The sequence below is a fragment of the Peromyscus californicus genome, unplaced genomic scaffold (genome assembly GCF_007827085.1).
Source record: "Peromyscus californicus insignis strain IS unplaced genomic scaffold, ASM782708v3 Scaffold_17__1_contigs__length_78620276, whole genome shotgun sequence".
Lineage (NCBI taxonomy): Eukaryota > Metazoa > Chordata > Mammalia > Rodentia > Cricetidae > Peromyscus > Peromyscus californicus.
The window spans coordinates 5,710,378-5,727,713 of NW_026294469.1; the positions used below are offsets into that span (position 1 = coordinate 5,710,378).

Consider the following 17,336-nt stretch of genomic DNA (forward strand, 5'->3'; position numbering starts at 1 on the left):
TGCTGGTATAGTCAAGACTGCTGGGACACAGAGCATGTAGCCAAGACTGATTTGAACTCCCAATCTTTCTGCTTGAATCTTCCCAGGGCTGAGATTCTCGGTGTTCACCCCCACACCTCACTGCAACAAGTTCTACCTGCATATTTACAGGTTACAAAGTGCTGTGTCATGCATGCGTAACTGGAGGACGATTAAATCACGTTACCAGAAATACTTCACATACTTGGTATTTTTGCAGGGGGTGGGGTCTCTTTTATAAGAGCTTCATGAATTAATCATCTCCCAGAGGCCCAATTTCCTAATACTTACACTCTCAACATATATATTTTGGGAAAAAGGCTCTTTGAGCCAAGCACCTGCATACCTGCAAAATTTCCGTAGTATAGTGTAATTCTCTACAAAACGATCTCATGATAGGTATGCAGTAAAGGCGTCTTCTCTGGCTAGATCACGCAGAATGTTTGCAAGGGACTATTGCCCTGAGCACGCTTCAGTACTGCACTTAAGATCTTAGAGCTGGAATTTGAAGATGAACCAGAAGACCTGTCCTAACTTCCCAGAAGATGACACGTAAACAATGTAAATAAACTAGGACATGGTCAGCATTTAGGAAGCTGAGACTGAAGGATTACTACACTTTCAAGGACAGAATGCTCACATAGTGAGTTCGAGACCACTCTGAACTACAGTGTGAGATCCTATCTAACAAAACAAATTCCAGGGGTGGAGGAGGTGCAAGCCTTCAATCCTAGCACTCAGGAGGCAGAGGTAAGCCGCTCTCTGCGTCCCCGGCCAGCCAGGGCTAGATAGCCAGGGCTAGATATCGAGGCTCCGTCTAAAACAAAAACACCAACAAATGAACAAATACGCTAATAGTGGACAGAGACGTATAAACCGGTAAGGAGGACTAAAAATTGTTTTCCAGTTTATGTTTTAGGTATTTCAAGTCTAAAATAATATCTCACAAAGATACATTTTTTTAAAGACGATAAAATTATACACTCTTCTGATTTTCACAATGTCAACGGTAATGAAAATTTTTTGCAAGGCTTTTCAGTGACGCCGGAAAAAAAAACCAAAAAACCAGAAACCGGAGAAACCCGAAGCGGGATGAGTTACTGAACTCTGCCTTCTCCGGAATCAGTGTTCCGCATTCTCTCCTAAATCGTAGCGTCCCAGGGACGGCGGGTGCAGGCTCTCCGGGGCGACAGCCGGGGCCAGCCGGCGGAGGCGCGCCCTGCCGCAGCTCTCCGGCGCCGCTCGCCCCCCGCACGTGATAACTTCCCGGGAACCTGCGCCGGAGCGCTGGGCGTGCGGAGGACGATCCCGAGCCACTCCGGAGCGGGGCCTCGTGACGTCACGAGCGCGAGTCCTCCCGCTAGCCAATCAGAAGGCCGGACGCCAGGGAAGCCCCGGGCGGCGGGGGCCGCCGGGGCGCGTGCGCACGGGCCTCCGCGTGGCTATATAAACATGGCTGGCCGCGGCGCGCCGCTGGCGCTGCGGAGCGCGTGTGGGTCGCCGCCGGACGCCGCGGGTCTGTAGGGTTTTGAAATTTCTGGCGGGGAAGCGCAAGAGTTCGAGCTCCCCGAGGGTGGGAACTGAAGTGACGGCCCGAGGGAGCTGCCGGTCCGGGCGCTTCTGCGGCGGGACCGACCGGGGCTCAGGCGCGCACGTGTGGGCGCCGCCGAGGGAGTGCCGGGCGGTGTCGCCGGCCGCCGGGCCCCGGAGCGCGCGTGTGTGCCCCGGGATGCTGCGGCGCCCGGACTGCACCCGAGTCGGCCGCCGCCGCCGCCTGCCCCGGCTCGCCTCGCCTCAGCTCCGGGAAGGGCAGCGCCGCTGCCGCTGAGTCCCCGAGGGGATGCCGGCGGGCCTGACGGAGCCGGCGGGCGCCGCTGCTCCGGGGGTCGCCAGCGCCTCTGGGGCCGTGACCATGGCCCCCGCCGCCGCGCTGCCGGTGCGGGTGGAGAGCACCCCGGTGGCCCTGGGCCCTGTGACTAAGGCTCCTGTCAGTGTCTGCGTGGAGTCCGTGGCGCCCCAGCCCCTGCCATCCCCAGTGGGGACTGTAGTCACCAAAGTGGTTCCTGTCACCGCTCTTCCTAAACTCGGCGGCCCGAGGCTGCCCGCTCCTCAGATAGTCACCGTGAAAACTCCCGGCACCACGACGATCCAGCTGCCTGCTAATTTGCAGCTGCCTCCAGGTATGTGGATCGCCTCTGCTCGCCTGAGGTGACTCGGGGACGTGGCAGCACCCCTGTAACTCCGAGGAACTTAGAGCCAATTGATGTTGCAGCGAGCAGGCAGGCGGTGATTTGGCCTTACCGTTCGTGTAAACTCTAGGTTCATCACTGCATTTCGTATTTAAGAGAACGATCTTTCCACCTAAGTGACACAGTCAGATCTGGAAGACTCACTTTCTAGAGGGCCCTGGAGGCATTGGCTGGTACCTGGGTGGGGACATAGGGATTAGCTGAAGTTAAATTTTCCCGTGGAAATAGGACCAGTAATAAGATGACTTTCTTAAAAAAAGTTTTTTGAAACTTAAGGCAAAGAGGTTTTATTATTTATTTATTTATTTATTTATTTATTTACTTATTTACTTATTTATTTATTTATTTAAGCAAGTTAGAATAAGTTCACAGCAGAAGTGATTACTTTTTTTTTTTTTTTTCATTTTATTTTATTTTTCCTTTGAGACAGGATCTCTTGTAGCCCAGGCTGGCGTTGAGCTCCCTGTTTAGGGGAGGATGACTTTGAACTCCTCTCTTCCTTCCAAGGTGCCACTGCACCTGACCAGATGCTGCTTTCTGCACCGTCTTAGATGTGCAGTAAATGTAATTTTGTTAGAAGATTCCTTTTGGTAGGAGCAAGTGCCCAGGTTGACAGATCTGAGCTGTGCAACTGTTGTATTTGACACGATGTGCAGAGTGATAATGATTCTTTGGTTGCTTTTTATCCATTGGAGGCTTCTGTTGGGCTGTTTTGCTTTGTGATAATGTACGTGTTGTAAATCTCTGACTGTTGTGTTGTCGTATTTTCCTTAATTGAAAAATAGTTTGAAATTTGTCTTCTATTAATTTTGCTAAGCAGAAAGTAGAAATCAAACATGTTGGTAGTTAGCCCTAAAAAACTATCTGGCAAGAAAACCAAGATTCAACCAAGAGTGGTGGTGGCGCACGCCTTTAATCCCAGCACTCAGGAGGCAGAGCCAGGCGGATCTCTTTGAGTTCGAGGCCAGCCTGGTCTACAGAGCCAGGGAGTTCTAGGACAACCAGGACTACACAGAACAATCCTGTCTCTACCCCCTCCCCTCCAAAAAAGAAAGAGAACCTTGATTTGGGTGGTAAAAAAGTGGAAATATTAACCGAAAAGATTTCTTTAATGTCCCCTAGCAAAAGGACAGGGACTCTTTTGATGGGGTGGGGGGTGTGTAGAATAGTTTTGTGCCAACTTCACACAAACTACAGTCATCTGAGAGGAGGAAGCCTCGTTGAGAAAATGTCTTCATAAGATAGGGCTATAGGCAAGCCTGTAGGGCATATTCTTAATTAGTGATTGATGCAGGAGGGCCCAGCCCATTGTGAGTGGTGTCATCCCTGGGCTGGTGGTCCTGGATTCTATAAGAAAGCAGTCTGAGCAAGCCATGGGGAGCAAACCAGTAAGCAGCACCCCTCCATGGCCTCTGCATCAGCTCCTGCCTCCAGGTTTCTGCCCTGTGGGAATTCCTGTCCTCACTGCTTTTGATGATAAACCCTTTCCTCCCTAAGTTGCTTTGGTCATGGTGTTTCATCATAGCAATAGAAACCCTATTTAAGACAGGGAGCTAATGCTGTATTTGGTTATGGACATGCTGAGTACACTATGTTCTGCACATTTCACAAAGCTCTTTCAGTACAAGTGGAGTACACAAGGTACCTCCATTTGTAAAAACCTGTAATCATTGGATACAGTGTTTGCCAGTTCTAAATTGCTATCCTGCCTATAGTCTTACAAAGTAGTGGTGAATATATTTGAATGAAATTAACCTGCTGATTGGTTACAATATACTTTCTTTTTTGGAGGGGGGGGGGGTTTCGAGACAGGGTTTCTCTGTGTAGTTTTGTGTCTTTCCTGGAACTCACTTTGTAGCCCAGGCTGGCCTCAAACTCATGGAGATCCGCCTGCCTCTGCCTCCCGAGTGCTGGGATTAAAGGTGTGCGCCACCACAGCCCGGCACAATATACATTCTTGTCTACTCATTGAAATTTTTTTTTTTTTAGAAACAGTCAAAAAAGTATTAGATTAGAAAATTGCCAAGGGGGAAAGCTTGTTGATAAGTTGTAGCAAGTTATTTACTGAGAGCTTGCCATGGTAGCCACTTTTATACATTATTTATGTTCTCTTATTCTCTCCTGGTAATGGGCAGCTAGCAATAAGGAAAAGAAGTCTGTAAGGGTAGACAGTTGCCCAATGCCAGTCAAGAGACTCATAGAAATCAAAGGGGATTTGAATCTAGGTCTTTTTAGCTATACTCTGTAGACAGTGCTGTGTTTACTATATGAATGTGTACAGTATACTTCATGGAACGTCAGTGCTGAAAGGTAACTTAAAGATTTGTAAGTAAAAACTTGTATTTTCTAAATCAAGAAACCCAAACTGAAATGTCCTTGAGTTTCATTATAGCAAAATAAGATCACAGCCTAAGTCTTTATAAGAGTTGCTTGGGGGAATTTTCTACTGGTGTGTATCATAAAAACCAATAGAATGAAATGACATTGACTTACTGTAGGTTATAAGTTCTATACAATTCAGATGTGTTGATAATTAATAGTTGGTTACTCAAGAATGTGTATGTCAGGTTTTTTTTTGTTTTTTGTTTTGGTTTTTCAAGACAGGTTTTCTCTGTGTAGCTTTGCGCCTTTCCTGGAACTCACTCTGTAGCCCAGGCTGGCCTCGAACTCACAGAGATCCACCTGCCTCCCGAGTGCTGGGATTAAAGGTGTGCGCCACCACTGCCCGGCTTGTATGTCACTTCTTAATTTACTGAGGTGAATACTTTTGAGTATTTCTTTAGGATTTTCTTTTGACTAGAACTTGTTTTTAAAAATACGAATATTTGTCCAGGTCTGAGGGTGCACAACCCTGTAATTTGAGCACTCAGGAGTTCAAAGGCCATGCTCAGGCCCATAATCCCAGTGAGGAGGTTGAGGCAGGAGGATTGCCTCAGGTTTGAGGCCAGACTGGCCTTCAGTGCAGTGTGAGAGCCCATCTCAAAGCTAGGAGCTGGGTAAATGACTTGGCTGCTAAAAGCCTAGCAACAACAGCCTGAGTTTGTTCCCTGAGAGCAGTGTCTTAACCTTCCTGATGCTGCAAACCTTTCATACAGTTCTTCATGTTGTGCTGACACCCAACCATTACATTACTTTGTTGCTACTTCATAATTTTGATTCTGTTATGAATTGCAATGTAATTATCTGCTATGCAGGATATCTGATATGTAACCCCTGTGAAGGGTCATTTTACCCAAAGGGTCACAGCCATCAGGTTGAGAACCACTGCCTTAACAGAACCCATGTCCGAAGCTGGATGCAGTGGTATATATCTTTAGTCCTTGTCATCCTAAAGTGAGATCAGAGACAAAGACAGGAAAAGAGATGCTACTTCAAAACAAGGTGGAAGGAGAGTAACGACCCTCCTCTTTATACACCCTCTGCCTTTATATACGTGCTCCTCTCCACACTGCGTAAGAACCTTAAACAGAAACGTGTTTAAACACGTCCAGCTACAGGGTCTATAAATAAAAGATAAGGGGGCATTTGTGGGGAAATAAAAGGTTTCTCTCTTCAATATTTTCTTTAGTAACATGTAGGACTTTTAGGTCCAGTTGTGGCCATTTCTGATCAGGCATGGTTCATTTTTCTCTTTGTATCTGTAGTTAACCTTCCAGAGAAAGTGACAGCAATCAAGTCTGCCCTAGTGTGTGTTCCCAGTCCCCCTACTATGATGGTACTATTACACGACTTAGTGTTACTGCTTGCTTGTGCTCCAGTTCTGGCTACCCTAAACCTTGCTGCAGCCATAACACACTTTGTAGTCCAGGCTGACTTTAGCTTCCCTAGTTTTAGTATTACAGGCATTCTGAGATTACAGGTGTGAACTACCATTCCTAGCTTCCTGAGTTGTGTGTATGTATAGATGTATGTAAGAATTTTTAAAGGTTTTGGCTGTGTTGGGGATTGAATATAAGGCCTTGTGTGGGCTAAGCAAGTGGTCTACCGCTGAGCATCCCCAGGCTCCTTAATTTTTAAATACCAGCTTCTAGGCTGGGCATGGTGGTGCACACCTTGAATCCCAGCACTCAGGATGCAGAGGTAGGCAAATCTCTGAGTTTGAGGCCAGTTTAGCTACATAGTGTATTCCAGGACAACCAGGCCTATGTAAAGAGACCTTGTATTTAAAAAAACAAAACCACCCAGGCTCCTTAATTTTTAAATACCAGCTTCTAGGCTGGGCATGGTGGTGCACACCTTGAATCCCAGCACTCAGGATGCAGAGGTAGGCAAATCTCTGAGTTTGAGGCCAGCTTAGCTACATAGTGTATTCCAGGACAACCAGGCCTATGTAAAGAGACCTTGTATTTAAAAAACCAAAACCAAAAACGAAACAAAAACCAGTAATTATGGTGATATTTTATTTGTACTGAAATGTGATTTTATTTGTATGTTAATAAATAAAGTTGCCTGGGGGTCAGAGCTAATAGCAAGCCATCGCAGAAGCTGGGTGTCAGCGGTGGTGGTGTACGCCTTTAATCCCAACACTTGGGAGGCAGAGCTAGGCAGATCTCTGTGTTCAAGGATACAGCCAGCATGAAGACACACGCCTTTAATCTCAATACCAACCATAGAAGACCTGGAGGTCTGTATAGATGGGCAGTGATTAGGAGGTCATGTGGTTGGGTTTACAACCAATGAGAAGGCAGAATAGAAAGTCAATAAAAAGGACAAACACACAGGATGTATCTCTCTTGCTGAGGAGGACAGCAGCGGCAGTGAAGGGTAAGGTTTTTAACTCTTAGCTATTGCTCTGACCTCTTGGGCTTTCATCTCTGCATTGGCTCTGTGTTTCTTATTTAACAAGATGGTTACATCTACATCTAATAGTAATAATAATAATAATACCAGCTTCATTGAAATGTAATTTTTGTAATTATATTTCAAAATTAGAACCTATTGCTGGGCACTAGTAGTGCATGCCTTTAATCCCAAGCACTCAGGAGGTGGAGGCAAGTGGAACTGAGTTTGAGGACAGCCAGGACTACACAGAGAAACCCTGTCTCAAACAAAACAAACAAAGGAACCTATTTGCAGTGACTGTTAAATTTTGATTTAGCCACCCAAGATGTGTAGTCTTTGAAAGAAAATACATGTATACCTTCTCTATTCTGTGATACCATTTTTATGTCTGCTTTTCATTTACTATTATAGGATAACAAGTTTTGTTATAAACTCAAAAGCTTAATATTTATTCTTTTCTCTCTCCCCTCTGGAGACAAGGTGTTAATATGTAACCCAGAATGGTTTTGAACTTGTGATCCTCTTGCCTCTGCTTTCAGAGTACTGGGATTACAGGTGTGTTCTCCTATGCCCAGCAAAAGCTTACTTTTAATTACTTATACTTTGAGGGGCTGTGCTCACATGAAAGTTAGAAGACAGCTTGTAGGAGTCAGTTCTCTATTTCTACCATGTGAGTTCCAGGTCTTTAGTTCATGTTCTTAGGCTTGGTGGCAAGCTCATTTACCTCCTAAGCCATCTCAGTAGCGAAAAAGTTTAATTTTTAATGGCAGCATAATTTATTATTTAATAATTCCCTTATTGTTCATATAGGTTGTTTTTTGTTGTTGTTGTGGGGTTTTTTTTTTTTTTTTTTGGTTTTTCAAGACAGGTTTTCTCTGTGTGGCTCTGGCTCTCCTGGAACTCCTTGGTTTGTAGATGAGGCTGGATTCGAACTCACAGAGATCCATCTACCTGCCTCTGCTTCACAAGTGCTAGGATTAAAGGCATGCATCACCACGCCTGGCGGTTGCTTATTCTTTTTTATTATTTACTAAAGTAGATGTTTTTGTATTTAGGTTATGTTATACACTATGATTTTTTGGTTGGGATAGATAACATGGCCAACAGCATATTTGGTTATTTTGATAATTGCAGTATAATATGAGCTCAATACTATGAATACAACAATAAGTGAGGTAAACATTTCTCTCTTGAAAAATCCAATAGATTTTCTGGGTTTCCATAGATAACTTTGGCTTAATTTTTCTCTTAACACTGTTATTTCTGAAAAGTAATCATTGCATGCATAAAACTAGCAACAAATATGCAAAGTAAGTCACTTGAAATCTTAAGTGTCTGATTTTTAAAGATGAAATTTAATAGAGAGAAATAAAACCTGCTTTGGCAAATCAAGCTCTGTTTTGACCACTGAAGAGTGGTGATTTAATTTTCTTTTTTATTCAATTTAGGAAATGAGAAAAGGGCAATATAAGTGTTTTAAACTCTGTAGAGGACATTATCATATGAAAAATTAGAGGAATTTGACCCATGGTACCTAGAGAAGAATACAACTTAGAGATACGTATTTACAGGACTAAATGTGAAAATGTAACTAAGCTAATTTTGTATGATTGTAAAAGTAACCATTGTGTTTTATGGATGCTAAAGGGAGACACATTTTGTTTGCATATTAAGGAAGGGCTTTGTGCTCCTAGTCTGCCTTTGAAAGAGTGACTGTTGTGTATCTCATTTTTCCTAACTCTGGGTTATTTGAGAAGAAACTAGAAGGTCAAGAGTTTTTCTGGATCTTGATTTTTATAGATCTGCTATTCTTTCAGGGCATTATTTACAAATGCCGAGAATATGAAAAAAACAAAGAGCTTCCATCCATATCAGACTCTGCTGTTTGAAACACAAGAGTTCACAGAGTAAAACAATAGATCTTAGATTATGTGTGAGGGAGAGAGTAGATACTAGTCCACTTTTAAAATCTTATTATTTATAGAGGAAAGGTAATCTGTTACCCAATGTGTGATTTCTTTTTCTTTAGAAAATAGAATATCTTTTATTCCTTGGCATTATCTTACAGGGTAAACAATGTGTCTTCATCATTTCCACCCCAGTACCTCCTTCCATTCCCCCAGGCATCTCCAACATGCCTATACTTCCATTAATCTCCTCATTTTTTTTTTTAAGCAACCACAGTTGAGTTAATTAATGCTACCTGTTTGAATATTGACTGATCTTGTTGATTTGCTCCTGAGCAGTTCTTGTGCAGGTGACCTGCACTCATTCCCCTCTTCTGACTTACATTATTCGCTTCCTCTTCCTTGGTGTTCTCTGAGCCTTGGCAGAGGCTGAGGTTGATATAGATGCCCCATTTAGCACTGAGCACTCAGTAGTCACTTATTCTCAGCACTTTGATCGGTTATGAGTCTGCATTAACTGCTGACCACTGCAGAGAGAGGCTGTTCTGGCCAAGGTTGAAGGCAGCACTAATCTGTGTGTAAACAAGTATTTAGAAGGCAGTTTGACAACTTGGTGGTTTAGTAAGACAGTAGTAGTAGAATACCTCACCTCTTATGCTTATGACCTCTCAAGCTCTGAGTTTTGACCAGGTTTACAATTCCAGGCATGAATTCCTTCCTGTGGAACTGGCCTTAAATTCATTCCAAAAGTAATTGGTTACCTTCAACTGTCGTATCTCTGTTGCCATGGTGGTACATCTTGTCTCATGTATGGCTTGACTCTATTACCACTGATACTTCTCCCCTATGGCCTGCTATAGTATCTTTTGGTGCTATGAAAGTTAGTGAACAGGGAAGATGTTTTCAGGTCAGTTCTAGCTTGGTTTCTCTGTGTCCTGTAACCAAAGTGTGGAGTATCTTCAGCAATAGGGTCTTGCCGTGTAGTTCTCATGGGCTGCCAAGAGTAATGGCATTTGCCTGTGTTGTTTGGAGGGCCTCTTGGGGCCTCAGTGACCAATAACAACTTAGGGAGATATCTCATACCTGGCACTTTAATAACTCATGTCTTCTGGGGGAAGCATTGTCCACTCATGCAGGATAACTGTATTCAAATTTTCTGTTGCAATTATATTTTAAAATTAGCTTTAAATTAGTGGATTTTTAATTTTTTTATAAATACATTGTTATTATATTTCTCTTTGCTTTCCTTTTCTCTCTCTCTCTCCTCTCTCCACTCTATCCTCTCTCTCTCTCTCTCTCTCTCTCTCTCTCTCTCTCTCTCTCTCTCTCTCATTTATTTCTTTATTTATTTATTTAAAACTTCTTGAGACGGTTTCTCTGTAACAGTCTTGGGTGTCCTGGAACTTGTTCTGTAGACCAGGCTGACTTTGGATTCATGGAGATGTGCCTGTCTCTGCCACCCAAGAACTGGGATTAAAGGTGTGCACTACCACCACCCAGTGGATTTTTAATTTCTTTTTGGGACCAGGTTTCTCTGCATTATTGGCTGCCCTGGAACTCTTTGTAGATAAGGGTGGACTTGAACTCAGTGATCTGCCTGCCTCTGGTGGAGTGCTGCGGTCAAAGGTGTGCGCCACCATGCCTGGCCTAAATTAGTGAATTTTCCTAAGACTTTTTCATACTATCTCAATTTAATCCACCCTGTACCCACTCCTCTTCCTTGTTCCCTGTCTCATTACTGCATCAACTTTTAACCTTCAATATTTTCCTTTTCTACTTGCGTATGGTATGTGTTCTACTATTAATTTACTTTTTCCCATCTATCTTATTCATTCATTCGTTCATTCATTTTACATCCCAGCCACAGTTTCCCATCTCTCATCTCCTCCCAGTCCCTCCCCCATCTCTCCCTTCTGTTCCCACCCCTCAGTCCACTCCTCCATTTCTGTTCACTCCCATGGATTTCGACAAAACATGGCATATCAAGTTGTAGTAAGACTAAGCACCTCACCTTGTATTAAGGCTGGACAAGGTGACCCAGTGTGAGGAGTAGGATCCCAAAAGCCAGGAAAAGAGTCCTAGACAGCTCCTGTTCTTCCCTCTGTTAGGAGTCTCATAAAGGACCAAGCTACACACTTGTAATATATATGCAGAGTGCCTAGGTTAGCCCCATGGAGGCTCCCTGGTTGTCAGTTCAGTCTCTCTGAGCCCCTATGAGCTCAGGTTAGTTGGTTCTATGGGTTTTCTTGTGTCCTTGACCCCTCTGGCTCCTACAATACTTCCTCCCCTCTTCTACAAGATTCCTTGAGCTTGGCCTAATGTTTGGCTGGGGGTCTGCACCTCTCTTTCCATTAGTTGCTGGATAACACCTTTCTGACAGTTGGTCTAGGTACCAGTCTGTGAAGATAGCAGAATATCGTTAAGGGTGGACTTAACTCTCCTGACATGGGTTTTAGGCTAGACTAGTGATTGATTGGCTATTTCCTCAATCTCTAGGCCACCCTTGCCCCAGCACATCCCATTGGCAGGATAGACTGTAGGTCAAAGGTTATGTGGCTGGGTTGGTTTCCCAATCTTTACTAGGAAGTCTTGCCTGGTCACATGAGACAGCCAGTTCAGGCTATGTATCTGCTGTTGCTAGAAGTCTTAGCTGGGGTCACCCTTGTAGATTTGTGGGAGTTTCCCTTGCATCAGGTTTCAATCTGTTCCTGAAAAGCCCCCCTTTCCAGTAATCTCTTTCAATACTCTCCCTCTCCATCCACCTCCAACCCAATCCCTCAGGCTCCCATGTCTATCCGCACCCAGTCCACCCAAGAGTTCTCTTCTATTTCCCCTTCCCAGGGAGATCTGGAAATCCCCCCCTTGATCCCTCCTTGTTACTTAGCCTCTCTGGTCTGTGAATTGTAGCATGGTTATTCTTTATTTTACAGCTAATATCCACTTACGAGTGAGTACATACCATGTTTGTCTTTCTAGCTCTGGGTTACCTCACTCAGGATGATTTATTTTTTCTGGTTCCATCCATTTGCCTGCAAATTTCATGATGTCATTATTTTTAACAGCTGAGTAATACTCTATTGTATAAATGTACCACATTTTCTTTATCCATTCCTTGGTTGTGGGACACCTAGGTTGTTTCCAAGTTCTAGTTATTACGAATAATGCTGCTATGAACATAGTTGAGAAGGTGTCCTTGTGGTATGATTGAGCATCCTTTGGGTGTATGCCCAAGAGTTGTATAGCTGGGTCTTGTGGTAGATTGATTCCCAGTTTTCTGAGAAACTGCCACACTGACTACCAAAGTGACTGTACAGTTTGCACCCCCACCAGCAATGGAGGAGTGTTTCTCTTGCTCCACATCCTCTCCAACATAAGCTGTCATTTGTGGTTTTGATTTTAGCCATTCTGACTGATATAAGATGGAATCTCAGAGTCATTTTGATTTGCATTTCCCGGATGGCTAAGGATGTTGAACATCTCCTTAAGTGTTTCTCAGCCATTTGAGATTCTTCAATTGAGAATTCTCTGTTTATGTCTGTACCCTATTTTTTTTAATTAGAATGTTTGTTTGTTTTTTGATGTCTAGTTTCTTGAATTCTTTATTTGTTTTGGAAACCAGCCCTCTGCCAGATATGGGGTTGGTGAAGGAAGATCTTTTCCCATTCTGTAGGCTCCTGTTTTGTCCTATTGACATGTCCTTTACTTACAGAAACTTCTCAATTTCATGAGGTCTCATTTATTAATTGTTGATCTTAGTGTCTGTGCTACTGGTGCTCTATTCAGGAAGTTGTCTCCTGTGCCAATCAAGGCTACTTCCCACTTTCTCTTCTGTCAGCTTCAGTGTAACTGGGTTTATGTTAAGGTCTTTGATCCACTTGGACTTGAGTTTTGTACAGGGCAATAGAAAAGGATGTATTTGCATTCTTCTACATGATGACATCCAGTTATGCCAGCACCATTTGTTGAAGATGCTTTCTTTTTTTCCATTGTATAATTTTGGATTCTTTGTCGAAAATCAGATGTCTATAGGTGTGTGGATTTATATCTTGGTCTCAATTCAATTCCATTGGTCACTTGTCTGTTTTTATGCCAATACCATGCTATCCATTTCCTCTTTAAGATCTCCTGTTCTTCTCTCATGGACCTTTCTGGCTGCCTGAGCCCTATAGACACTTCACATTTAAATAGACAAACCTAAAACTTCAAAATTAGTATCCACATAAAAGAGAGGGTATGCAGTGTTTTTTGGGGGAATGGGGAGCTCTGGGATACCTCACTTAGTGTAATGTTTTCTAGCTTCATCCTTTTTCCTGCAAATTTCCTAGGTCCATTTGCTAAGAATACTTCTATCTGACCCTATGGTAGTATCTGTCTTTTATGGAGTCTGGTTTCTTGGAAGTAACAAACAGATGATTTCTGCTTTTTGATCCAATATACAAGGCTGTGTCTTTTGATTGAGGAAATAAGACCTTCAATAAAGAGGCAGGTGAATCTCTGTGAGGCCAGCCTGGTCTACAAAGCTAGTTCCAGTCTTGCCAGGGTTACACAGCGAGACCTTGTCTCAAAAAGCCAAGCCAAATCAAAACAAGCTAGGTGTGGTGGAGCATATATTTAACACCAGCATGATCTATGTGTCAAGTTCCCAAGACTGCCAGAGCTACATAGTCAAACCCTGTCTCAAAACAAAAACCCTTAGAAGCCAGTTGGTGGTGACACATGCCTGTAATTCCAGCACTCTTGGCAGAGGCAGGTGGATCTCCATGAGTTTGATGCAGGTCTGGTCTACAGAGGAAATTCCAGTACAGCCAAGTCTACACAGAGAAACCCTGTCCTTTATGTGTTTTTTAAAAGTAATTTTTACTATAAATTTATCTGATTTATTGATTTACATTTGTTTAGGAGTCTTCTCTGTGGTTAGTTCAGAAACAAAGAGAATGCCTGTTGAGCAGCCACTGTGCTTGGCTGTGAGGTTACAGTGGGAGAATAATAAGGCCACATTGAGTGTACAACTGCATGCTGAGGCCAAGTTGAAAGCACTGCTCCCTCAGTCTTTTCACATGTTAGTAATTTCTGAGTCTTCTTTTTGCCTAGTTTTTCAGGATTTTTTGTTTGTTTGGTTTTTTTGAAACAGGATCTCACTATATAGCCCTGACTGTCCTGGAACTCAAAGAGATCCTCCTGCCTCTGCCTCCCAATCCTGGTTAAGATTAAAGACTTGTGTCACACCACACTCTTCAAGTTTGTCAGTTTTGATAATCTTTTCAAAGAGCCAAGTTTTAGGTTCATCAATTTTTCTAAATTTTTTTGTTCCATTGTTACATTTGTCTTTGTTCTGATCTTGATCACTTCTTAAGTGTAACTGTGTTTATTTTGCTCTGCTTCCAGTCTCACAGATGTCGTAGTGTGTGTCAGAAAGAGACCATTAACCACAGCCGGCCACGTTGTTGAGAGTACTAAGGACCTAAATATTTGTGTAGGGCTTCCTTTTGAGAAGAGGGGTCTGGTTACTAAGGGATTCAGTTTTGTTTTGATTGACAGACTTGGATTATGTCAGTCTTTGCTCACTGTGCATATCCCTTTTCTTGGTGAATGTCTTAGTTAGGATTTCTGTTGCTTTGATGAAACACAATGACCAAAAAGCAAGTTGGAGAGGAAAGTGTTTATTCAGCTTACACTTCCATATCACAGGTCATTTTTTTTTTTTTTTTTTTTTGCTTGACTCTGTTTTGTTTGATATTATGACTACTTTAGCTTTTTTCTGGTTGCTGTTGTGTGATATTTTTATTTTTTTTCTCCTTTCTTTCTTGAGAGTAGGCCTTCATATTTAGCTTAGACTGTCCTCAAACTCACTGTATACATCAGGATACTCTTGAATTTTCAACCTCCCACGTGCTGAACTACTATCATACCGATAGTAGTTTAAACTTTCTGTGTTTCTAAATCTAAGTCTTAGGAAAATAGCAAATGATTGGGTATTTGTTTTATGTAGTCCTATACTTTTGATATAGTTGAATTTAGCTTTGATATTTATTTTTGTTTCCTATTCCCTTGTTTCATCCTTTTGTTTGTATTAAGAGGATTTTTTTTTAGTATATCATTATTTCTTTATGTAATTTTTCAGCTTTTTAGGGAGCATCAGTTCCTTTAAGGAGATATTTTGGGTGGTGACAAGATTGTGGCATGCTTCTCTTGGAGTGACCTCTTTACTATTTAGGAGCAGACTACTGTGTGGACCTTTCCCACTGTTTTCTCCCAACAGAGATATACCTTATAAAAACACTGGAGTTAGGGTCCTTGGGGTCCAACCATTCTTTTTGTCCCAGCTAAGAGATACCACTGGGGAGTGGAAATTGTGGGAAGGAAAAGTACTTCATTTTGTGGTGAACCTGCCTTCCTATTGATAATCCCTTACCAGATCCTTAATCCACCCAATGGAATTAACTCTGAAGGGAAATGGCATGCCTCTATCTAGAGTAGGAGCCATTCTTCACTATACATTGTCATGCTTGGAATGTTTTGGATTTTTGAGCATATTGGCTTTCATTGTTTGAGGTTAAAGATATTCTGAAAAAATCTAGGCAAATATTCTAAAAATCTGCAGAGACATTTTGGATGAGGGATGCTCCATCTGTATGACATGTCTTCTGGGGTTTTTCTGTTCTGTCTGTTTGGTCAGTTTATGTAGTACTGTGCTGTTCCTATACCATCTTTTAAAAAATGCTTTATGTGCTGGGCGGTGGTGGCGCACACCTTTAATCCCAGCACTCGGGAGGCAGAGCCAGGCGGATCTCTGTGAGTTCAAGGCCAGCCTGGGCTACCAAGTGAGTCCCAGGAAAGGCACAAAGCTACACAGAGAAACCCTGTCTCGAAAAACCAAAAAAAAAAAAATGCTTTATGTGTATGGTTGTTTACCTGCATGTGTGTCTGGACCACTTGTGTGCATTGTCCTCAGAGGCCTGAAGAGTGCATTGGTCTCCTGGAACTCGACTTAAAAAGAGAGTTGTAGGCCTCCACATGGGCGCTGGAAACAGAACTCCAGTTCTCTGCAAGATCAGCAAGTACTACTGAGCCCACATCCATCTTAATATAGTTTTATAGTATCAGTATCATCGAGGAAAAGTATTTTTGCCTACTCCATGAATATTTTTTGGTATGCTTATATTAAAAATATTTTTGTATAGCTTATTCTTATTTTTTAAGACAGGCTCTTACTGTGTACCCCACTCTGGCCTTGAGCCTATATTCCTTTTGGCTCAGCTTCCTAGGCCTAGAATTACAGGTATGTGCTGCATGCTCAGCTTAAATAGCTTTGAATGAAAACATTTTGCCATCTTATGGTATTTAGTGAATATGGAGTTCATTATATGTTAGGCATTTATTCAGAGCATTTCCCAGTGTTGGAATGGGAAACAAAAGTATGTGATGCTTGTGTTCATTTATCAGCTTTAGTTACAGCTGTTTTTCTTTTAATTATAGGAACGGTTTTGATCAGAAGTAACAGTGGTCAGTTGATGCTGGTATCTCCTCAGCAAGCTGTAACAGGAGCCAAGACCACAAGTAATGTTGTAACTCCAAGGCCAGCAGTACCAGTCAACACTCCAACGGTCAAGATCTGTACAGTGCCGGTAATCTACCTGCATTTTCTTAGTTTCCAGCCACTGTCTTCATATAAACGTGGACATGTTCGCCAGTAAAAATTTGAGATAATTTTGCCCAACTTTTAAAATCAAGTGCCAACTTTGTTTTGATACTTGGTAATTGCTAAAATAATGAACTGTACCTTCATACTCAGTGATTTTATTATCCTCAAAGAAATTGTTCAAAGAGGCAGTATGCATCTGCTGAAAGAAAATAACTATTCTGAGTCAGGGTTTTGGAATGTGTGTGTATGTGTTGTGTGCCTTTATGTGTTCCAAGTAATATGGGAATCTGCTTTAATATTATTGTTTTGCCTTGTTTGAAGTGACTTTTTTATATAGATGTTGATCTTTTTATGTAACTGAAATTTAGTTTGTGTCAGTAAATTTAAAAATATTCTTATGAGGCCCGACGGTGGTGGTGCATGCCTTTAATCCCAGTACTCAGGAGACAGAGCCAAGCAGATCTCTGTGAGTTCAAGGTCAGCCTGGGCTACAGAGCGAAATCCAGGACAAGTACCAAAACTACACAGAGAAACCCTGTCTCGAGAAACCATATATATATATATATATATATATATATATATATATATATGCTTATGAATATTCTTAGGGTTTATATTGCTGTGAAGAGACACTATGACCACGACAACTCTTACAAAGAAAACATTTAATTGGGGCTTACATTTCAGGTTTAGTCCATTATCATCATGGCAGGACATGGCAGCGGGCAGGCAGACATG

The 17,336-nt window shown here is 42.4% G+C and overlaps 1 protein-coding gene across 2 annotated transcripts in view; it reads left to right on the plus strand.

Annotated features, from left to right (window-relative positions):
* The first annotated feature begins 1,453 nt into the window (after positions 1–1,453).
* Positions 1,454–17,336, plus strand: part of Taf4b (TATA-box binding protein associated factor 4b) — a 130,078-nt gene continuing 114,195 nt past the window's right edge. Inside the window, exons 1-2 of one of the 2 annotated variants that reach the window (XM_052741585.1) lie at positions 1,454–2,198; positions 16,433–16,581. In XM_052741585.1, the coding sequence (XP_052597545.1) occupies positions 1,859–2,198; positions 16,433–16,581 (489 nt within the window). In that variant the 5' untranslated portion in view covers positions 1,454–1,858. The remainder of the gene's footprint in view (positions 2,199–16,432; positions 16,582–17,336) is intronic. The other variant, XM_052741586.1, reaches the window with a different exon arrangement.